Raw genomic sequence first — 22825 nt, 5'->3', positions numbered from 1 at the left:
TGAATTATAGCACATAACATTTTTACTGGCAAGGACAAATAATGGAGTTCAGGGATTTGGTGGGAATTCAGGTATTACATTTATTGTCAAATTGCAATATGTCTTAGAATAGATTACACCTATCTATACATACTTTACATCGTTTGCGAGATCAGACATAGTATTTCTATAATCCGAGTGTTCCTTTTCGGAAATTGCTTTCATTTTAGAGCATCTCTTTTGTAAACTTTTCAAATGTATTAAATTATAACTTTTTTCAGTGCCGCACAAAATGTACACCAATCAAAATAAAGTTATCTTTCTTCTCTTTCTTGTGATGCAAGTGTCGAGACTATGCGTTTAGTCTCAGACAAAGTTTAGCGTTCTTCTAGATTCAACGGAAATACAATGTTTTCCATTGAGCCCCTTTCAGCCATTACCGGGATGTGTTTGACAGGTCATTACAAACATTTCCACGGTCGTAATGTTAATGGGTAAAAACGACAGGCACAAGCAAGAGTATGAAAGAGTCACAGGATTAAAATGAAAGCAATCAGTCCAGCCAGATTTAAATGACAAGTGGATTTTGCACCCCTCACACAGGAAATAGATGGCTGAAAAAGACAGATCCTCAGGTTCCTTTCTTTTCATAAGTGCGGGCGGGTCTAGGTGCAAGACTAAGGGTGTGTATGTATGTGTTTATGTGAGGTTGTGTGTGTTTATTTGGTTTGTTTACATTTTGCCCCCCTTGATTTCGCCTGTCTTCTTGATGATGTGCTCCATGGTAACCGCCTCAGAGGTGTCTATTTCCACAGCTTCATACCTGGCCAGGATCTTCAGAATGGGCCTCAGCTTCAGCCACCACTCAGTCTTTGGGATACGGTGCCTGTGGAGGGAGGAGAGAAGCATGGAGTGAGGGGAAAGGGTGGTAGAATGGAGGAGTGTGAAGGAGGAGGAGAATAACAGTGGGATCAGAAAAAGAAAACCAGAAACAGAAGAAGAATAATAAGATAAATGATAGAAGGAACCTGGGCTGGTTCAATAGTTCTGATTGGATTGACACATACTGTAATGCGTCTGTGTGTAGCTGGTGAAATGAGTCAGGCGCAGGACAGCAGATATGAGTAATGACAGCAATTTTACTCAATAATATAACAATACACGTCGTATAAATACAAGGCCACAAATACGGACCGCAATACAATAAACAATTACTCACAAACAGACATGGGGGAACAGAGGGTAAATAATGAACAAGTAATTGGGGAATTGAAACCAGGTGTGTAAGACAAAGCCAAAACAAACGGAAAATGAAAAGTGGATCGGCGATGGCTAGAAGGCCAGTGACGTCGACCGCCGAACGCCGCCCGAACAAGGAGAGGGACCGACTTCGGCGGAAGTCGTGACACATACTTACAAACAACAGCACTTACCTACCACTGCTCATCATTAAAACACAGCTGAACTCAATGTGGAACACACGATGAAGAGTCACAAACAAGAAAGAGGAGGAGAGAAAGAGAGAGGAGGGGAGAAAGAGAAGGAGGAGAGAAAGAGAAGGAGGTGTGGAAACAGAGGGAGGATTAGGACTTACTCAAAGTCAGTGTCTTCCTTGAGGGAAGCCAGGGGTTGGAAGATCAGGGATCTCCTTTTCATGCCCAGCACACAGGCAGAATCTGGTGTGTTAGCAAAGATACGACCTGGGGACACAAAGAGGGCAAGCATCAACATAGGAGGGCAGTAGCCTGGCTGGTCCTAGACCTGTCTGTATGGGCTTTATCCAGCTCATCTCTTATAGCAGGACAACAATAGTCAGAGGAGTTGGATAAAACACCTATCTAGGACCAGGCCAAGGGTAGTGGGCACAGAAGAGGGCATTGTGCTTGTTGATGAGAGCAAGGAAGAGTTATTCGCTTTTTGAAAAATGTATTTTTAGACGTTAGATCAGCTTTAATATTGCAGATATATTGTGGCTTCCATCAATGTAATTGTCTACATCATCATCCCCCCGGAGACAGTAATTCGCTCGAGGTGATTGAAGGAATTAAGTCATTTCCATCAGCTTAAAGACATTTGGTTCCAGATGGGAGTGTGGAACCACTTCCTGTTGAACAAGGGAGAGCTCGGTATGTTGTTTTGAAAAGTTTGTTGGGACCTGAATATTTATTGGTTTTCATCAAGCTGTCTGCTCAAGAGGAAGCTTCTCACTGTAATCAGTGCCTGTAATCTGGTTCAGGTTAGTAATCAGCCAACCAGGGTGTTTTACAAACACTACAGGGACAGGATCATCCACATGTATCGATCACATTTTTATTAATACTGTATAGCTTTGTACCAAAGCTGTACCCATTGGATACAGTGATCACAAAATTGAGGCTATATCCAGGAAAGCCAAAGTTCCAAAAGCTGGGCCTAGCCATGAAATGCTTTGAAAGGTAGGTAATGGCTCACATCAACACCATTATCCCAGAAACCCTAGACCCACTCCAATTTGCATGCCGCCCAAACAGATCCACAGATGATGCAATCTCTATTGCACTCCACACTGCCCTTTCCCACCTGGACAAAAGGAACACTTATGTGAGAATGCTATTCATTGACTACAACTCAGCGTTCAACACCATAGTACCCTCAAAGCTCATCACTAAGCTAAGGATCCTGGGACTAAACACCTCCCTCTGCAACTGGATGCTGGACTTCCTGACAGGCCGCCCCCAGGTGGTGAGGGTAGATAGCAACACATCTGCCACGCTGATCCTCAACACTGGCGCTCCACAGGGGTGCGTCCTCAGTCCCCTCCTGTACTCCCTGTTCACCCACGACTGCATGGCCAGGCACGACTCCAACACCATCATTAAGTTTGCAGATGACACAACAGTGGTAGGCCTGATCACCGACAATGACGAGACAGCCTATAGGGAGGAGGTCAGAGACCTGGCCGGGTGGTGCCAGAATAACAACCTATCCCTCAACGTAACCAAGACTAAGGAAATGATTGTGGACGACAGGAAAAGGAGGACCGAGCACGCCCCCATTCTCATCAACGGGGCTGTAGTGGAGCAGGTTGAGAGCTTCAAGTTCCTTGGTGTCCACATCAACAACAAACTAGAATGGTCCAAACACACCAACACAGACGTGAAGAGGGCACGACAAAGCCTATTCCCCCTCAGGAAACGAAAAAGATTTGGCATGGGTCCTGAGATCCTCAAAAGGTTCTACAGCTGCAACATCGAGAGCATCCTGACTGGTTGCATCACTGCCTGGTACGGCAATTGCTCGGCCTCTGACCGCAAGGCACTACAGAGGGTAGTGCGTACAGCCCAGTACATCACTGGGGCTAAGCTGCCTGCCATCCAGGACCTCTACACCAGGTGGTGTCAGAGGAAGGCCCTAAAAATTGTCAAAGACCCCAGCCACCCCAATCATAGACTGTTCTCTCTACTACCGCATGGCAAGTGGTACCGGAGTGCCAAGTCTAGGACAAAAAGGCTTCTCAACGGTTTTTACCCCCAAGCCATAAGACTCCTGAACAGGTAATCAAATGGCTACTCGGACTATTTGCATTGTGTCCCACCACCCGCCACCAACCCGCCACCCACCAACCCCTCTTTTACGCTGCTGCTACTCTCTGTTTATCATATATGCAGAGTCACTTTAACTATACATTAATGTACATACTACCTCAATTGGGCCGAACAACCAGTGCTCCCGCACATTGGCTAACTGGGCTATCTGCATTGTGTCCCGCCACCCACCACCCGCCAATCCGTCTTTTACGCTACTGCTACTCTCTGTTCATCATATATGCATAGTCACTTTAACCATATCTACATGTACATACTACCTCAATCAGCCTGACTAACCGGTGTCTGTATGTAGCCTCGCTACTTCTATAACCTCGCTACTGTATATAGCCTGTCTTTTTACTGTTGTTTTATTTCTTTACTTACCTATTGTTCACCTAACACCTTTTATGCACTATTGGTTAGAGCCTGTAAGTAAGCATTTCACTGTAAGGTCTACACCTTTTGTATTCGGCGCACGTGACAAATAAACTTTGATTTGATTTGAAAATAGTGTACAAGAGAGCATACAAAATATTTTGCTGTGACTCTTTATGTGGATGATGTCAAAAATATTTTTTGTCTGATGTGATTAATAAGGAGCATTTAGACACTGCACTTTATGCATTTATTCAATTGCTTCTTCCTATTATTGATAAACATGCAGTTAGAACTGGACTGATGAGGAACTGAAAAATGGTATGGTTGAAAGAGATGGGACAACAGGAGTGGCTAACACGTCTGGCTGCACGTCTGACTGGCTGACTTTGAGAAATTATGTGACTAAACTAAACAAGAAAAAAAGAAGAAATTGTATTATGAAGCCAAGATCAATGATATAAAGAATGACGATATAAAAAACTTTGGAGTACTGTAAATGAAACGATGGGAAAAAGACAAATTCAACCAACTTTTAATCGAATCAGATGGCTTATTCATCACAAAGCCATTTGATGTTGCCAATTCTTTTAATAATTACTTCATTGACAAAGTGGGCAAACTTAAGTAGGAAATGCCAACATCGAACAGTGAGCCGTCATATTCATGCATAAAAAACTAATAATGAAAGAAAAACATTGCAAATTTGAATTTTGTAAAGTTAGTGTGGGAGAGGTGGAAAATTATTGTAAACGATCAATAATGACAAACCTCCTGGCATTGACAACTTAGATGGATAGTTACTGAGGATGGTAGCTGACTCTATAGCCACTCCTGTCTGTCATATCTTTAATCTGAGCCTAGAGGAAAGTATTTTTCCTCCAAATTAATTCCTCTGCCCAAGAGTGGTAAAGTGGCCTTTACTGGTTCTAACAGCAGACCTATAAGCTTGCTGCCAGCTCTTAGCAAACTGTTGGAAAGAATTGTGTTTGACCAAATTCAATGCTATCTGTAAACAAATTACCAACAGACTTTCAGCATGCTTATAAAGAAGGCACTCAACATGTACTGCACTGACACAAATGACTGATGATTGATTGAAAGAAAGAAATTGATAATGAGAAGATTGTGGGAGCTGGACTGTTAGATTTCAGTGGAGCCTTTGATATTATTGACCATAACCTGTTGTTGTTGTTGTTACCTAGGATAGGATAAAGTAATCCTTCTAACCCCCCCCCCCCCCTTAAAAGATTTGATGCACTATTGTAAAGTGGTTGTTCCACTAGATATCATAAGGTGAATGCACCAATTTGTAAGTCGCTCTGGATAAGAGCGTCTGCTAAATGACTTAAATGTAATGTAAATGTTGAAATAAACATATGTGTTATGGTTTTTCAAACTCTGCCTTATCGTGGAGTCAGAGTTATGTATCTAATAGAACTCAAAGGGTTTTCTTTAATGGAAGCTTCTCTAATGTCAAACACGTAAAGGGTGGTGTACCGCAGGGCAGCTCTCTCGGCCCTCTACTTTTTTCTATCTTTACCAATGACCTACCACTGGCATTAAACAAAGCATGTGTGTCCATGTATGATGATGATTCAACCGTATACGCATCAGCAACCACAGCTAATGAAGTCACTGAAAACCTTAACAAAGAGTTGCAGTCTGTTTTGAAATGGGTGGCCAGTCATAAACTGGTCCTGAACATCTCTAAAATTAAGAGCATTGTATTTTGTACAATGCATTCCCTAAGTTCCAGACCTCAGCTGAATTTGGTTATGAATGGTGTGTCTGTTGAGGAGACTAAATTACGTGGTGTTACCTTAGATTGTAAATGGTCATGGTCAAAACATATAGATTCAATGGTTGTAAAGATGAGGAGATGCAGGCTCTAGTTTTGTCTTATCTTGATTATTGTCCAGTTGTGTGGTCGAGTGCTGCAAGGAAAGACCTAGTTAAGCTGCAGCTGGCCCAGAACAGAGTGGCACGTCTTGCTCTTCATTGTAATCAGAAGGCTGATATAAATACTATGCATGCCAGTCTCTCTTGGCAAAGAGTTGAGGAGACTGACTGCATCACTTCTTCTTTTTTCTAAGATACATGAATGTGTTGAAAATCCCAAATTGTTTGCATAGTCAACTTACACACAGCTCTGACACACACGCTTACCCCACCAGACATGCCACCAGGGGTCTTTTCACAGTCCCCCAAATCCAAAACAAATTCAAGAAAGCGTACAGTATTATATGGAGCCATTATTGCACAGAAATTAGTTTAATCTAATATTGCTCAAATGAACAGCAAACTTGGTTTTAAAAAACAGATAAAGCAACACCTCACGGCACAACACCTCTCATCTATTTGACCTAGATAGTTTGTGTGTATGTTTTGGTATTGATATGTAGGCTACATGTGCCTTTCTTTTTTAATTGATGTAGTTCTGTCCTTGAGCTGTTCTTGTCTATTAGTGTTCTGTATTATGTTTCATGTTTTGTGTGGACCCAAGGATGAGTAGCTGCTGCTTTGCAGTGGGGATCCTAATAAAATACGAAATTATCCTCACCGTGTCTGTAGCACTCCTTCAGCTTGTCAGTCAGCCACAGGACAGACTTGGCTCCCATCTTGGTGCCAAAATTCCTGTCGAAGGGAGTGGGGGTTCCACCCTGGTGGTGAGCAAAGAGAAAGAGAGAGAGATGGTGAGAGAGATGTATTTCCATATGAATATATAGATGAACTGATTCCTTATATTACTACAGGTTTAGAGTTGAGCCCATTAAACAGTTAGAAGAAGTGTCCATCAGACCTGCTGCATGTGTCCCAGGATGTTCATCCTGCAGTCGAACGTGCCCTTGCCCTCCTCTGAGTACAGGTTGAAGAGGAACTGTGTGGTATAGTTGTCGTTGGCATTAGAGTTCCTGTGGGCAGGAGGAGGATTTGCGGTAACAAGAGAAACAAGAGAACGATAATGTCTGAGGGATATCAGACAAGGATGTGTTTTTGAGGAGAGCACATCTACCTGAGAATGAGACCTCTCTTCACTGAGGTCTTCATCTTTTCTATCAGATGCTCCACGTTCAGCTGCAACAAAACAATACAACAGATGATTCAACATCCCAATGTCCCCATTTTTTGTGTTTGAAATATAACACAGCATCCATCCATCTTTGTTATTCTGTCAGTGTGCCCCCTGACCTCCAGGTCACGGATATGGAAAGGCTCTTCATAAATGTAGGCAGCGTCAGCCCCAGATGACAAGCCAGCCATGGTTGCCAGGTAGCCGCAGTATCCCCCCATGGTCTCAATGATGAACACTCTCCTCTTGGTGCCAGCAGCAGACTGCTTGATCCTGTCGCAAGTCTGACAGAAAGAAAGGCTAGTATGAGGAGGGCTGTGTATCTGGGTATTGTCATATGTTAGGCAGGTAGCCTAGCAGTTAGCATAGCAGTTAAGAGTGTTGGGCCAGTAACAAAAAGGTAATTGGTTTGAATCCCAGAGCAACTAGTTAAAACATCTGTTGATGTGTCCTTGAGAAAGGCACTTAACCCTAATTGCTCTGGATAAGAGTGTCTGCTAAAATGTAAAAGTGTGTGTGTCCCACAAACATTCTCCTGTCAGAGGAGGCTAGTTTGATAATAAGGTGTTTTCTTGTATCCCAAATATGCCAAATATTGTTGTTGTGGGGAAGGCCGGAGGGAGGTGCATATTTTGGAAGTAGGCTGCTCTTTTGACTCCTACATGGAGCAGACCTTTGTTGCTAAGTTACTGAAATAGCATCTCCATGTGTCACGCCTGAACAGCCTTAGTTATCAGTGCAAACTTGTGGTGCTGATATTTGGGAGTCTCGCCCATATACATAGGCTGACTGTACGTGGCCTTCAGAATGCAGGCTTGCATAGGACAAAGGCAAAGTAGCTAACAAGGTAATGCTCTGTGTCAGCGGTCATGGGCAGCCTTGCTGTACCGAGAAGGTGCTTTTCATATCCATCCAGATATCTTTGTCCTTTGAAATGTTTGAATCCTTCATGTGTGTTTGTCTTACCGTGGTGATGGTGTTGAGGGCAGTGTCAGCGCCGATGCTGAAGTCTGATCCGGGAACATTGTTGGAGACGGTGGCGGGAATGATCACCATGGGGATACACAGCTCCTCGTACTTCTCCCTGGCTGTTACCAGCTCCAGACCACCCAGATATGCCTGACAAGGAGACACACAATACCATGTATATCTGGACTAGGCATCAACAGACAAGACAATATTCATGATACTCGTTTTTAACTGTTGTGCTTATGTTCACTGAATATGTTCAATCAATAGTGTACCATCCGAATACTCTCTGAACGAACCCCTCGATCCTCACCTCAAAGCCTCCGATGATGATCAGAGAATGGATGTTGAACTTGGCAATGTTCAGGCTGATTTGCTCAATGTTTTTACCTGGCAGGTGTCTACACACCAGAGAAGAGAAACATTGAGAGTTAAATATCAATAGAGGTTTCTATTGTTCTTAGTAGGACCCTGGGTTCCTCCTAAACACACGACTGTGAGCTTTCCCTGGCCCTAAGCATTGGTGCGTGTGCTCTGTGGAGATGTCTCACCTCTTGGTACCGAGATTGGACCCTCCCTTCCCAGTCCATCCACCCACTTCAGCCCAAGTGATAGGTTGAATCTGGGGAAGAGGAAAGAGAGATTAGTATGGTGTGTGTGTGTGTGTGTTATTTGTGTTGAGTTGTGCAGATGGAGCTCAACTTGGCAATGAACTGACGCTCCTGATGATGCCATTCATCTGATCAGATGTAAAATAACATACAAGTTGTCCACTACAAGAAATCCTCAGGGGCATCTTTCCTGGTGGAATGTCTCACCTGTCCGTTTGACAGGCCATCAAAGCCATCGTGTACAGCCAGCATCTGGTGTCCCTGGATGAGACCAGTCCTGACAGCTGAACGCACTGCAGCATTCATCCCAGCACAGGGGGCGCCCACATTTACAATGGCAATATTGATGTTGCTCTGAGAGGGGGAGAACAAGACAGAGAGAGGATGTATTTTGGGTGCAACCCTATAACGCCTTCAAATGTGCAACCAGGTTGCCCAAATATCAGACCAAGATAGCAAGAAAAAGAACCTGATGAAAATGATACAGTTACTCACCTTCACTTCTGGAGGGGACAAGTGAGCCAGCATTTTGTATGTGTTCCAGTTATTCTGAAAGCTCCTACAAACAAGAAAATGACCAATGGTTTTCATCTCACTACTAAGTCCAAATGAAGAAGGAAAGAAAATAGGCAAAATAAAAGGCTCACTTTCCCCTGAGATTCACAGCATCTTGAAATCTCCCCTCAGCCATGGCTACGGTCACATCTTTAGTCTGAGAGAGTGAGAGAGAGAGGGGGGGGGGGCAATAGAGAGAGGAAGACATTTTAACAGACGATGTCGATAATATGCTTTCTCAGCAATAAGAGAGGAAATAATGCAGTTTGATGTGGCATAGGTGTATAGCTCACAACTTGGACACACTCCATGAGCGGCAGCCTGATGGCCATGTTCCCAGAAAGACTGACAACACAGGCTGGGGTTTCTGGGGTGGCCTCCAACAGAGCCATTACAGCCTCCACACCCATCCTGCTACCCTGGGGGATGGAGGGAGAGAATGAATGAATGAATGAAGGATCGATTATCATAGCAGGAACATTATAGACGCTATGTAAATGACCCTGAAGGTCAAGAAAGAGTAGACAACAGAGTAAAAACAATACCGGCACAGACAGACGGATTAACAGACACAAAGTGGTGATAGACAGATGGATTACCAGGATCCTGTCGAAAGCAGAGGGGGTGCCACCTCTCTGTACGTGCCCCAGGATGGTGGAACGGGTGTCGAAGCCAAGTTTCTTGGATACCAGCTGTACAGAGTGACACAGAGAGATTACAGCATCAGTCCTCTGTCAGATCAGAGCGAGACAATTGATCAAAGGTGATATTACCCTAGCCCCTTATAACCTTTACCATTAGGGGGATGAAACATATCGGACTCTGGCTGGGGCAATAGGGTGCCGTTTGGGACACTACCTGTTTCAGTGGTTAGGGACAACTTCAATTGACTGTGTAATGCCATCGCTCACATTTTTGACTTGGTCACAGGTGATGGGTTTCTGCTTACGGTCCTGGGCTCCCTCTGCCATGATGATGACGTTCAGACGAGAACCACGCTCCCTTTGCTGAGAGAGAGACGGAGAGAGAACGTTGTTTCGTGTGTTATTATATGAGGAAGAGAGAGAGAAAACCAGGGAGAGGGACAAAAAGATAGAGGCTCAATCAGAAGAGGTGGGGAAGGGATAGAAGGATGGAGGGATAGAGGGAGCAGGAGAGGAGGTGTGGTACCGCAATCAGTCTTTGGCACAGATGTTCCTCCCAGTTGTCCTCTGGGGGCATCTCTGGGATGAACACCCAGTCAGCACCGCAGGCCAGAGCAGTCACCAGGGCCAGGTAGCTGTGAGGACAGACAGCAATGTTAATACATACACAAGCACGCACAGACACACGTGCGCACAGATACACGCACACGCATGCACACACAGTCAGGCACTCACCCACAGTGTCTGCCCATCACCTCCAGGATAAAGGTTCTCTGGTGACTGTCAACAGAAATATGTGAAAAACTCAAGAATCCCCCCAAAAATCATGATTTACTGATGCTTACAAATGACTTAATATTGGTGTGTGTGTGTGTGTGTACCTCTGTGCAGTAGTCGTTATGGCGTCCACCACCTCTATGATGCGGTGCAGGGCGGAGTCAGTGCCAATGGTCATGTCAGTACCACAGAAGTCGTTGTCTATAGAGCCCACCATGCCCACGATGTTGAGGTGAGAAGAACGCTTAGCCTCCTCCGCCGTTATCTTACCTGGTGGTGGACACACAAACTAGCAGTCAGCTCTCACATTTAATGCACTACTTGTAGTCCTATGTGGCTCAGTTGATAGAGAAGGGCCCTTGCAACGCTGGGGTCGTGGGTTCAATTCCCGCTGGGCACACCCATATCAAACTGTATGCAAGCACTATTCTAAGTTGCTTTGGATAAATTACTTGGGTCCACAAGGAGGCATTGAATTACAGTATAAGGAGCCACATATTTCAAAGACTGTACAGATGCTTAGGCCAGTTTTCACAAATTGTCTATGACTAGTAGTGCTGATCTGGGATCATTTTTGGCTTTAAGATCATAATGAATAATGACCTAATCCCCCCTCTTAGGATAATCTAAAAAGTGACTGGGAGAGTTACGTAAGTGTAGTGGGTTAAATTATGTTTTATGATAGTTGGGTGCTTTGGAGTAAAGGGTGCTTGGTAATGTAGTCTTGTTGGTGGCCTAGGTATCTCACCCTGTTTGGTCAGGTCAGCCAGCAGCTCGCTCCACTCTGTACGGAACTGGTTAGCACCAGTCAAGCTACCGTCACCACCGATCACACACAGGTTGGTGATGCCCAGTTTGACCAAGTTGCAGGCGGCCTTCAGACGCCCCCACTTCTCTTTGAAGTCCATACAGCGGGCACTGCCAATCACAGTGCCACCCTGAGACGAGACAACATGCCAACAGAACACATTCAGTTGGGCTAAATAAGAGGGAGAGATGGAGGAGGAAGTAGAGAAGGACAGGATGTGGGATATAGGCAGAGAGGGATGAGAGAGATTGTGGTTCAGGAATAGTGTGTGTCAGAGAGAGAGAGAGCGAGAAGGAGAGAGACCAAGGGGGAGGGAAGGAGGAAGGGAAGTGGAGGAAAGGAGGGAGGTGAAACCCCAGCCTATCATTCTGAATCCCATTAAATCCAGTGAACCCTGGCATTTGACTAGCTCCTACTGACTAGAGGGTCACTGATCTAGGACCAGTTCATGTTACACAGGATGGATCCCACCCTTTTCACTGAAAGGTCACATTTGGTCAGAAACTAAAGGAGAGTGAGGGGGGAGGTAATTTGATAAAGTGGTGTGTGTGTGTGTGTGTGTGTGTGTGTGTGTGTGTGTGTGTGTGTGTGTGTGTGTGTGTGTGTGTGCCTGTGCACACGTGTGTGTGTATACTGTATGTGTGCTCACCAGCTGCAGCATCATAGACACACTCTCCCAGGTGGCAGGTTTGATATTGTCACCTCCATCCACCAAACCCTGGTAACCCTGGAGACGAACACACAAACCTGTCACTCACAGTTACGGGAGGATCTAAGGTGAAACCCAAGGTAACTGAGGTGCCTTAGCTGACAGATCTTTACGGTAAGGTAACAGGCAAGGAAAAAGGAATATGAGTTTGTAAGAGGCTCATTCCAGATCACCTTTCTCAAATCCAGGCCTTGCTGTCCGTAGCTCTGTTGGTTTACATCCTGTCCCCTCTAATCATGGATTTTGTATTATTCTATTTGTAAATCCAAGATACTCCATTTAGTAAGATATGTTACATTTCGTATGGTGTGTATTAATTTGTGGATGTCCACCACCTATTTCGTATGATATGTTATGAATTATAATTCATATCATATATTAGGAATTTACACATTATACAATATATTACAAATTTGAAAAACGTACTATATGTTACACATTTGCAAAACGTATGATATGTTACAAATTCTAGCTAGGTGGCTAATGTTAGCTCGGCTAGGGTTAAGGTTAGGGTTAAGTTTAGGAGTTAGCTTAAAGGGTTAAGGATGTGGATAAGTGAAGGGTTAGCTAAATAGTTACAAAGTAGCTAAAAAGTAGTAAGTAGTTGAAAAGTTGCTAATTAGCTAAAATGCTAAAATTACCGTGATGAGATTCAAACTCACAACCTTCGGGTTGCTAGACGTTCGCATTATACACCTATCCAGCCTATCCTTTCACTTTTGACTTGAGTAACCATCTGTCTAACGTAACCATACCAAACATAACATACCATACTGATTTGAGTATCCCGGAAGTCTAGACGGTTTTCCACACATTTTATGTTTTGTAATAGTGTTGAATAAAAACAGTATTGACAGTGCTGAATAAAAACTGACATGAATTCACTCATAAAAACAGCAGCTCTTAGCTGTAGTCTTTGACAGTTTCTCTCTGGTCATGGTTTTAAAAGTTAAAGAAAATGTAATGTAGGCTAGTATCAAACTTTGCTATGGACTGGGTCGTGGAAGCTGTAGGCACTGTAATTTGAGCTATAAGATTGGCCAGCACAGATCTCTCTGTCTGCTGGGTAAGCTGAGTTTGAATGAAATGGTTCAAAATGGGAACACTTTGCCTTCCCGGTGCGCAGGGCTTCTGAATCAAGTGCACCTACCGCCAAGAGATCCAAAAAATAAATACAAAGAAATTCCCTTTATATTGTTGGCTTTTCTACAGAAATGTTTGGGGATCGACTAGGAATTCCTTGATTGCTGTAGACTATAATAATCAAAAAAGGGGAATAGTAACAGTTATAGACTAATGGGTAACATAAAATGGTTGATGAGATGGGGGGGGGGGGGGGGATACAAGTCAGGTACTAACCTCATGAACGAAGTAGACTTTGGCCCCAGTGTAGATGCCCACTCTGACTGTGGCCCTCACAGCAGCATTCATACCTGCAGCACAGAGTGGCTGTTAGAACATCACTGACACAGTCCCACCTGCACAGGTGGTTTTGAACTATGACACACAACACAGTGTAGCTGCTATGATTAAGTTGGCATACTGTGTGCTACAAACTTAACATATGAATGATTATATAGGGGATGCAGCCAACTTGACTGGCTGAATCACTGCTTGGTACCGCAACTGCAGGGCACTCGACCGCAAGCCGCTACAGAGGGTGGGGCTGAGCTCCCTGCCATCCAGGACCTCTATACCAAGCGGTGTCAGAGGAAGACCCTAGACTCTTTCTGCTACTGCATGACAAATGGTACCAGTGTCCCAAGTCTGGAACCAACAGGACTCTGAACAGCTTCTTCCCCCAAGCTATAAGACTGCTAAACAAGACTGCTAAATAATTAATCAAATGGCTACCTGGACTACCTGCATTGACCTTTTTTTTAACTAACTGTCTTGCACTGACTCTATGCACACACACACTGGACTCTAACCACACACTCACACATACTGACAAACAGACAGCCCAACAGACACACACACTAATAACATGCACACACATGCATAGAGACGCCACACACTCACACACACTTTCACACACGCTGCTGCTACAGCTCAGTTACCTCGTACCCCTGCACATCGACTCTGTACTGGTACTCCCTGTATATAGCCATTTTATTTTGACTTGTTATTGTTATTCACTGTGTATTTATTTATTGTGTCACTATTTCTATTTGTATTTTTAAATCTGCATTTTTGGAAAAGGACCCGTAAGTAATTTCACCGTTTGTCTCCACCTGTTGTTTATGAAGCATGTGACAAATACATTTTGATTTGATTTGAAACACCAGCCAGATTAGTCCCTCCCTGAGTGACTGGTTTAGATGGAAGCTAAACAGGCTACAAACAACAATTTCAAAGATTTATTTCACATGACTGGGAATACAGATATGCATCTATTGGTCACAGATACCTTTTAAAAAGGTAGGGGTGTGGATCAGAAAACCAGTCAGTATTTCTTGTGACCACAATTTGCCTCCTGCAGCGTGAAACATCTCCTTCACATGGAGTTGATCAGGCTGTTGATTGTGACCTGTGGAATGTTGTCACACTCCACTTCAATGGCTGTGTGAAGTTGCTGGATATTGGTGGGAACTGGAACATGCTGTCATACACATCGATCCAGAGCATCCCAAACACGCTCAATGGGTGATATGTCTGGTGAGTATGCAGGCCATGGAAGAACTGGAACATTTTCAGCTTAAAATAATTGTCTACAGATCCTTGCGACATGGCCATGTATTATCATGCTGAAACATGAGGTGATAGCAGCAGCTTAATAGCATGACAATGGGCCTCAGGATCTCATCACGTTATCTCTCTGCATTCAAATTGCCTTTGTTAAAATGCAATTGGGTTCATTGTCTGTAGCTTATGCCTGCCCATATCATAACCCCATCGCCACCATGGGGCACTCTGTTCACAATGTTGACATCAGCAAACCGCTCAGCAAACCGCTCACCCTCAGGTCAAGACCCTGGTGAGGACAACGAGCACTCAGATGAGCTTCCCTTTGACGGTTTCTGACAGTTTGTGCAGAAATTCTTTGGTTGTGCAAACCCACAGTTTCATCAGGTGTTCGGGTGGCTGATCTCAGACGATCTCGCTGGTGAAGAAGCTGGATGTGGAGGTCCTGGGCTGGCATGGTTACATGTGGTCTGCGGTTGTGAGGCTGGTTGGACGTACTGCCAAATTCTCTAAAACGACATTGGAGGTGGCTTATGGTAGAGAAATTAACATTCAATTCTCTGGCAACAGCTCTGGTGGACATTCGTGTAGTCAGCATGCCAATTGCACGCTCCCTCAAAACTTGAGGAATCTGTGGCATTGTTGTGTGACACAACTGCACATTCTAAAGTCCCCAGCACAAGGTTCATAGGTGTAATGATTATGCTGTTAAATCGGCTTCTTGATATGCCACACCTGTCAGGTGGATGGATTATCTTGGCAAAGGAGAAATGCTCCCTAACAGGGATGTAAACACATTTGTGCACAACATTTGAGAGAAAATAAGGTTTTTGTGAGTATGGAAGATGTTTGAGATCTTTTTTGTTCAGCTCATGAAACCAACACTTTACATGTTGCGTTCATATTTTTGTTCAGTGTACTTACACTTCACCATAACAGGTCAGAACCCCAGACGAAGGTTAAGGTAAACCATCACAATGGCTTGTATGCCCGTTAGAAACTACAATATATGACCAAAAGTATGTGGATACTTGCTCAGCGAACATCTCATTCCAAAATCATGGGCATTATAATGAAGTTGGTTCCCCTTTGCTGCTATAACAGCCCCCACTCTTCTGGGAAGGCTTTCCACTAGATGTTGGAACATTGCTGCAGGGACTTGCTTCCATTCAGCCACAAGAGCATTAGTGAGGCAGAATTACTGATGTTGGGCGATTAGGCCTGGCTCGCAGTCGGTGTTCCAATTCATCCCAAAGGTGTTTGATGGGGTTGAGGTCAGGGCTTTGTGCAGGCCAATCAAGTTCTTCCACACTGATCTTGACAAACCATTTCTGTATGGAACTCGTTTTATGCACAGGGGAATTGTCATGCTGAAACAGTAAAGTGCCTTCCCCAAACTGTTGACACAAAGTTGGAAGCACAGAATCATCTAGAATGTCATTGTATGCTGTAGCATTAAGATTTCCCTTCACTGGAACTAAGGGACCTAACCTGAACAATGAAAAACAGCACCAGCTCATTAGTCCTTCTCCACCAAACTTTACAGTTGGAAGGTAGCGTTCTCCTGGCATCTGCCAAGCCCAGATTAGTCCGTTGGACTGCCAGATGGTGAAGCGTGATTCATCACTCCGGAGAACGTGTTTCCACTGCTCCAAAGTCCAATGGCGGCGAGCTTTACACCACTCCAGCCGACGCTTGGCATTGCGATTTTAGGCTTGTGTGCGGCTGCTCGGCCATGGAAACCCATTTCATGAAGCTCCCGACGAACAGTTCTTGTGCTGACATTGCTCCAGAGGCGGAACTCGGTTGTGAGTGTTGCAAACGAGGACAGACACATGTTACGTGCTACATTCTTCAGCACACGGCGGTCCCGCCTGGGTGACCTTGTGTGGCCTACCACTTCGATGCTAAGTCGTTGTTGCTCCTAGACATTTCCACTTCACAATAACAGCACTTACAGTTGACCGGGGCAGCTCTAGCAGGCCAGAAATTTGACAAACTGAAAGGTGGCATCCTATGACGGTGCCCCATTGAAAGTCACTGAGCTCTTCAGTAAGGCCATTCTACTGCCAATGGTTGTCTATAGAGATTGCATGGCTGTGTGTTCAATTTTATACACCTGTCAGCAACGGGTGTGGCTGAAATAGCCAAATCCACTAATTTGAAGGGGTGTCCACATACTTTTGTATATATAGTATATCTCTCCACTGTATCACTTCATTCTTACAGACCCAGTGCAGTCAAAAGATTTTCCTGTGTTTTATAGATATTTATGATTTTGGAATAATACTGTGAAATTCTGAAACTTAAGATAATGCCCTTTTAGTGTAAGAGCTGTTTGAATAGACCACCTGAAATTTCAGCATGTTTTGGTGGGATGTAGTTTGGCCTTCTATGGTGACATCACCATGCAGTGAATTAGTTAATAGACAAATAAGAAAGAGAATTCCAAACCTCTCAACCAATGGGTGTGTTCGTAAATTGCCTCCAGTGTGTCAGAGTGTGCTTTGGGTCGTTCAGAAATTCAGAGCGTTGTCAGATTGCCTGTTCATAAATTCTGAGCATTTCGATCTCGGAGCATTCAGAGCGCACACTGGATGCTCTGGCCGAGGAGTAGGGTTGATCCGAGCGTTCTGACCTCACAGCGGCAGTCAAGCAACCAAGATAACTGGCTAAAGTTACTTAGCTTGCTAGCTACTTCCAGACACAAATGAGAGAAACCTCACTCTGACTATTTTAAATCACCCTAGAAGAGCTGGTCAGGCGGTTTTAATTTTATCTAGAGTGTTAGTGACTGTAACTGTGCTGCTGGCAACAATTTAATTCATTTTTATTCCGACGTTTACTGACACTCAACGGGTGTTGCGCATACTCAACAGGTGTTGCGCGTTATTCTGCGCTCTGGCACACTCAGACAAGAGTGCTCGGAAATCGGAGTAGATAACCAGAGTGAATTTATGAACGCACCCAATAACAGCAAATTTTTGGTTTTCCTCTCCCCACTCAGACCACTTCCAGACAGTACTAGCAAAATTCTTGCTTGGGAAATTTCTGTTTTCTAAGAAGCTATTTTTGGTTCTTTTTTTTTTTACAATTTTAATTGAAAACAATCACAGTAGGGTACTTAATTGTTACCCAGAAATGATTTGATATTGAGATAAAAACAGCTGCATTGGACCTTTAACAGATTCATTGTCTCATTTTAGTGATTTTGCTGAACAAAAAATTGTAATGTGTACATATACCAGTTCATAATAATCATTATGTACTAGGGTCCAGAGTTTTTTATTGTGAATTCACATGGTCAGGATGTATGGCTGATGGGGAACCATAGCGTAGCATAGCATAGCATAGCATAGTGGAATAATGAAGAGCACACCTGTCACATCCACACAGTTGGGATGACAATGCAACACTTTCAAGCTCTCCTGGGCATGTAGTTGCAACTGCCTGTGTGTCTGTGTCAGTAAACTAGCAGGGAACTGAAAGGGCAGACAGGGACGACAGGTATGGTAGGGCAGACGGGGTAGGGCAGACAGAGACGACAGGTATGGTAGGGCAGACAGGGTGGGTGGGTAGGGCAGACAGGGTGGGTGGGTAGGGCAGACCGGGTGGGTGGGTAGGGCAGGCTGGGTGGGTAGGGCAGGCTGGGTGGGTAGGGCAGACAGGGAAGACAGGAAATGTAACTAGCTCACTGTCTCAACACACCAGCTCCACTCTAAAGGGCAACACATGTGGATAGTATTGAGGTGCCAAGAGTGTCTCCCCTTTCAACATGATGGAGAGAGAAAAAGGTTTAGGTGGAAGAGGAGGAAGAGGATTGAGGAGGGATATGAGGGAGGGATAGGGCGGCCCACTTATCTCCTCCTCCTCCTCCTCTCCATGTCATATGACAAAGGTCACGCCTCTAAAATTAGCACCACTTCAAAAAATACAGAGAGACGAGAAGGAACGAGAGGGAAAGAGAGACAGCGGGAGGGAAAGAGAGGTAAATAGAGGGAAAGAGAAAGATATGGGTGAATATTTAAAGGACAGAGTAGCCAGGGTGTATGTACAGAATATGGAAAGAAGACAAGAAAGAAAAAACATGAAATAAAAGAGAGAACATGGAGAGAACCCTGAAAAGCAGCTAGCCAACTAGAGCCACTTAGTTGTTGGCAGACAGCTCCATAATGATGTAAAGTTCAGAAAGGCAGACAGCTCCCTGACACAGGCTCCAATCAGAAGGTCATGTGGGGTCAGTGGCAGACATCCCAAAAGGTCAAAGGGGAGGTATTCATCATCCAGTTAAAGGTCAGGGGGAAGACTGTTGGGTGCATCCCAATAATCTTTCCTTTCTCCGAAAGTGTGCGCATGTTCACTTCCCTTCCTCGATTTGAAACAAAATGATTGGTATAAGGAAACTCCCTCTACCCATGCCTACACCAATCCAATGATTTTACATTTGGGGGAGTAGTGAAAGAGTGCACACTTCAAAAGGAAGGAGAGATTGTGACACACCCACTGCAAATGCTCTGGTGACCCTGGCAACCTCCTCGGATGGAAGACTTCACGTTGCCCTTTTTTGAACTTGATAAGATATCTCAGTGACAACCGAGAGAAGGGGTCTCTATGTGAAGCTAACGTGCCATATAAGACGTCTCATATGTTCAATAATGTGATATCACAGCCACCAACACGATATGAACTTTTAATGTCAGAACTCCACAATCATTACAGTTTATTCGGCCGTGGTGGTGGCTGTGGCAAACTGTGTGACTGGAACTGTGACTGAAAACAAAACGTCAACACAGTTGAATTTTAAACCACACAAATAAGAGGCATGTTTTCTATTAGTTGAGCTACGGTACGGTATATGTGCTGTGACTCATCTGACTGTCAACAAAAATGTATGCATTTCTGTAGTCCAGTCAGTCTATGCATCACACTTGAATTCCAGCCATAACTTCAGACAACACAAATTACGTTTAGAAATCACTTCTTACTTTACCTTTCTACACTCCACTGTTTCCCTACTCCAAATTCATTGACAAGCTCTGAGCATGAATGGGAATTATGGGAATTGTTGACTTAAAGTAATATCTCATTGTTTGCTGCCCCCACATGGGAACTGTTCCCACAGACCTATATAACTCTGGCCCGGCACAGCCACCTGCTGATTACCAACAAGCCTCTGGGTTGTCTGCCCTCCCTTGGACTGTCTGCCCCTGTAACTGATGCTTCCCCCGAACAGTCCCTTGGCACCCACCTGCCCTGGTCCGCCCAGCCCCACTTACCCTGGGCATCGCCTCCAGAGGTCAGCACGGCGATGGAGCGGCCGATGCCCATCTTGCTGTGGTCTTTAGGGTGTGCCATGGTCCTGGAACTGCCTGTGACCAGATAAGGGAAGGAAGGAAAAGACAGCAGAGAAGAATTAGCCTTGATCCTGGTAGCCCTGCTGTTATAGTGTATGGTATAGTGCAGTAGAATGTCTCTCTCCTCTCCCCTCACTCTCCCTGCTTGCCTGACTGGGAAAGTGACTGGATGGGACAGTGGGACACAGTTTATCCACCACCCTGCTTGGCAGGAATCTGATGCATGCGCGTGATGAGAACACACACACCCTATCACTCGCACATACACTTGCGTGCAAAAACATGCACACACACCTCTCTTCACTTTAAACTAATTATAAAACTAACCACCGTCACAGCCTATGCCTTCATACAAATAAATAAGCTTGGTCGGCAGCAATCACAGAATAGGCTGTCCAAGGCTACACCGAGCCTATCAATACATAGCATGGATGAGAGTTTGTTAGAATAGAGATCTTTGTTGAGAATTAACTTGAGAGGTGACTGTAATGAGAGTGTATGGGAGTGTATGAAAGAATGAATGGGTACCCTCAAATCAAACTCCTATCAATTGAAGCATAAATGTACTGTACGTCTTTTGATAACATGTGGTAAAAACATTAAAGCAGCTAGAAATAAAACATTTAATTTATTCTAAATGCATGCATAAATACACTACTCCCACAATAGACATCATTTAGTGTTCTACTTTTCCTAATTGCTAACTAACTAAATAGCTAATACCATGACTAATGCATTACATCAGATGGTGCTATGCACTGGAAGAATCAACTAAGTATCTCACCCTGTCACACCCTGATCTGTTTCACCTGTCTTGTGGTTGTCTTCACCCCCCACCAGGTGTCTCCCATTTTTCCCGATTATCCCCTGTGTATTTATACCTGCGTTTTCTGTTTCTCAAGTTTTCGTTTTTAGTCTTCCTGTTCTGAGCCTGCCTGTCGTCCTGTACCTGCCTGACTCTCCTGGATTGCAAACCTCTGCCTGCCCTCGACCTGCCTGTTGCCTGCAATTCGAACTATCTGCCTCCTATGTCTGCATCTGGGTCTTTTCCCGAGTCACGATACACCTGATATGCCTTCTCTACCGCCAACAAATCTATCTAGCATTTATTTTGACTGTTCCCACTTCCAAATTAGTTTTCTAAAACCCATGCTTTGTTTTTGAAGACGGTGTATGTGTTTTAATGTCGTCACACACCCTATCTGTGTGTGTCAAGCCAGTCATTATCATGTCTGTCTGTCTCAGTGGTTCACACCCTCCACTTCATTAGTTACCATAGAAAGCCACCATAGAAAGTAGACACATTACCCCACTGTGTGTGTGTGTGTGTGCATTTGTGAGTCTGTGTGCATGCTCCAGAATGGTTCATAACTGTTTGATTATTCATGTGCTGTTAGGGTCTCAGTGGGTCAGTCAATGGGAAGCAGATCTGATCTGAGATGTGTGTCTATTGTGTTTACTAGCAATGAGGGAGGAGTAACTCAGGAGGACCTCCCCTGTCTGTGGACTGCAGTGTGTGTAGGAGTCCATAAACTGTACTTACTCATGTACTACAAGACAGTCTTTGTTTTCAGCTAAGAATTAAATAGCAATAGAAGTCCAAATAGAGACATGTAACAAAAATACAACCACAAAAATAAAGGTACTAATTTGAGACAATTGCAAGTACTTGTAGATTGTTTACTTCAATATATTTTAATATGCTGATACAAACATACTGTATAATATACTTGAATGTACAGTACAGTCAGCATGTCCATATCACAAATCTGTCCTAGACTATTTAATAGTCATCTTTAAATAGACACAGGATGTCTGAGCTTGACTGGGATACAAGCCTGCTATCTATGAAGTGCAGTTCCCCTACCCTTACCCCCTCACCACTTGCTGTCATTACTGTAAAACTGCCTAGTCATCCCAAGGCCTGCCAACAAGAGAACACAGACACCCAACACAAATGGTATAGTACAGAGATACGTACTGTACATATACTGTACAACCACCACACGTACACACCACAGGAGGTTGGTGGCACCTTAATTGGGGAGAACGGGCTTGTGGTAATGGCTGGAGTGGAATGGGTGGAACGATATCAATACATGCCATTCAGTTTGCGCCATTCCAGCCATTATTATGAGCCGTTCTCCCCTCAGCAGCCTCCTGTGGTACACACTAACCACACACATGCACAGACATACGTAGTGTGGCAAAGAAGGGGGTCGAGTGATAAATGGCAGATATGTGAGAACTAATAAACGGGCTCTGCCCGATCACTAAAATGGCCACCCCGATCAGAACTACAAATCACAAAATGGCCGACTGCCAAAACTACAATTCCCAGAAGCAAGGGGAACCCTCAGAAGGTGGAGCCGACCCACAGATAAAAGGTCAAGAAAAAACAGGAAGAGAGAGAGAGAGAGAGAGAGGGCGGGAAGGATCTATGAACCATAGAGAAAGAGACAATCTACATTGGCTGGATTTACCGTGTACGAGCTGGACTGTTTTGGACTTACCTGTTGGCGTTTAGACCTGGACCTACCGACAACCAGATTTGTGTACCGAAACCTGCTATCCTTGACCTTACCTGCGGCCTGGGTGGACCAGGACAGCGAAACAAACACACAGGTACTGTCATGTTCGAAATAACTTTCATTCTGGGCTGACTTTGGTGACAGTTTCCCACTTAATTTGTGACAAACGCTCCTAACTTTGAAGAGGTT

At 44.4% G+C, this 22825-nt stretch overlaps 1 protein-coding gene across 1 annotated transcript; it reads right to left on the bottom strand.

Moving 5' to 3' along the window:
• Window positions 1-55: 55 nt before the first annotated feature.
• Window positions 56-20262, bottom strand: pfkmb (phosphofructokinase, muscle b). Its single transcript, XM_014132739.3, has 22 exons — window positions 20028-20262; window positions 13426-13499; window positions 12007-12084; window positions 11298-11487; window positions 10654-10819; window positions 10508-10552; window positions 10299-10407; window positions 10040-10135; window positions 9728-9820; window positions 9422-9547; window positions 9221-9285; window positions 9069-9132; window positions 8781-8927; window positions 8514-8584; window positions 8276-8363; window positions 7960-8112; window positions 7113-7277; window positions 6937-6998; window positions 6724-6835; window positions 6484-6583; window positions 1574-1679; window positions 56-865 (listed from the first exon to the last, which is right to left on the bottom strand). Exons 1-22 carry the CDS (start codon window positions 20104-20106, stop codon window positions 712-714), a joined length of 2343 nt encoding a protein of 780 aa, XP_013988214.1. The 5' UTR covers window positions 20107-20262; the 3' UTR covers window positions 56-711.
• Between the last annotated feature and the right edge of the window lie 2563 nt (window positions 20263-22825).

This window comes from Salmo salar, chromosome 12 (assembly GCF_965601325.2).
Source record: "Salmo salar chromosome 12, fSalSal1, whole genome shotgun sequence".
NCBI classification, from domain to species: domain Eukaryota; kingdom Metazoa; phylum Chordata; class Actinopteri; order Salmoniformes; family Salmonidae; genus Salmo; species Salmo salar.
The sequence above is the reverse complement of the archived record's forward strand: the minus strand, read 5'-3'. Positions and strand labels throughout refer to the sequence as shown.

What these genes read in the sequence shown, in the direction of transcription:
- pfkmb (XM_014132739.3), bottom strand. Translation starts at nt 20,106, where the DNA reads ATGGCACACCCTAAAGACCACAGCAAGATGGGCATCGGCCGCTCCATC. An exon ending in AAGTCTACTTCGTTCATGAG is followed by an intron (nt 12,085 to 13,425) that starts GTTAGTACCTGA and finishes GTTCGTCTCCAG; the next exon opens with GGTTACCAGGGTTTGGTGGA. An exon ending in ATGGCCTGTCAAACGGACAG is followed by an intron (nt 8,585 to 8,780) that starts GTGAGACATTCC and finishes CCTCTTCCCCAG; the next exon opens with ATTCAACCTATCACTTGGGC.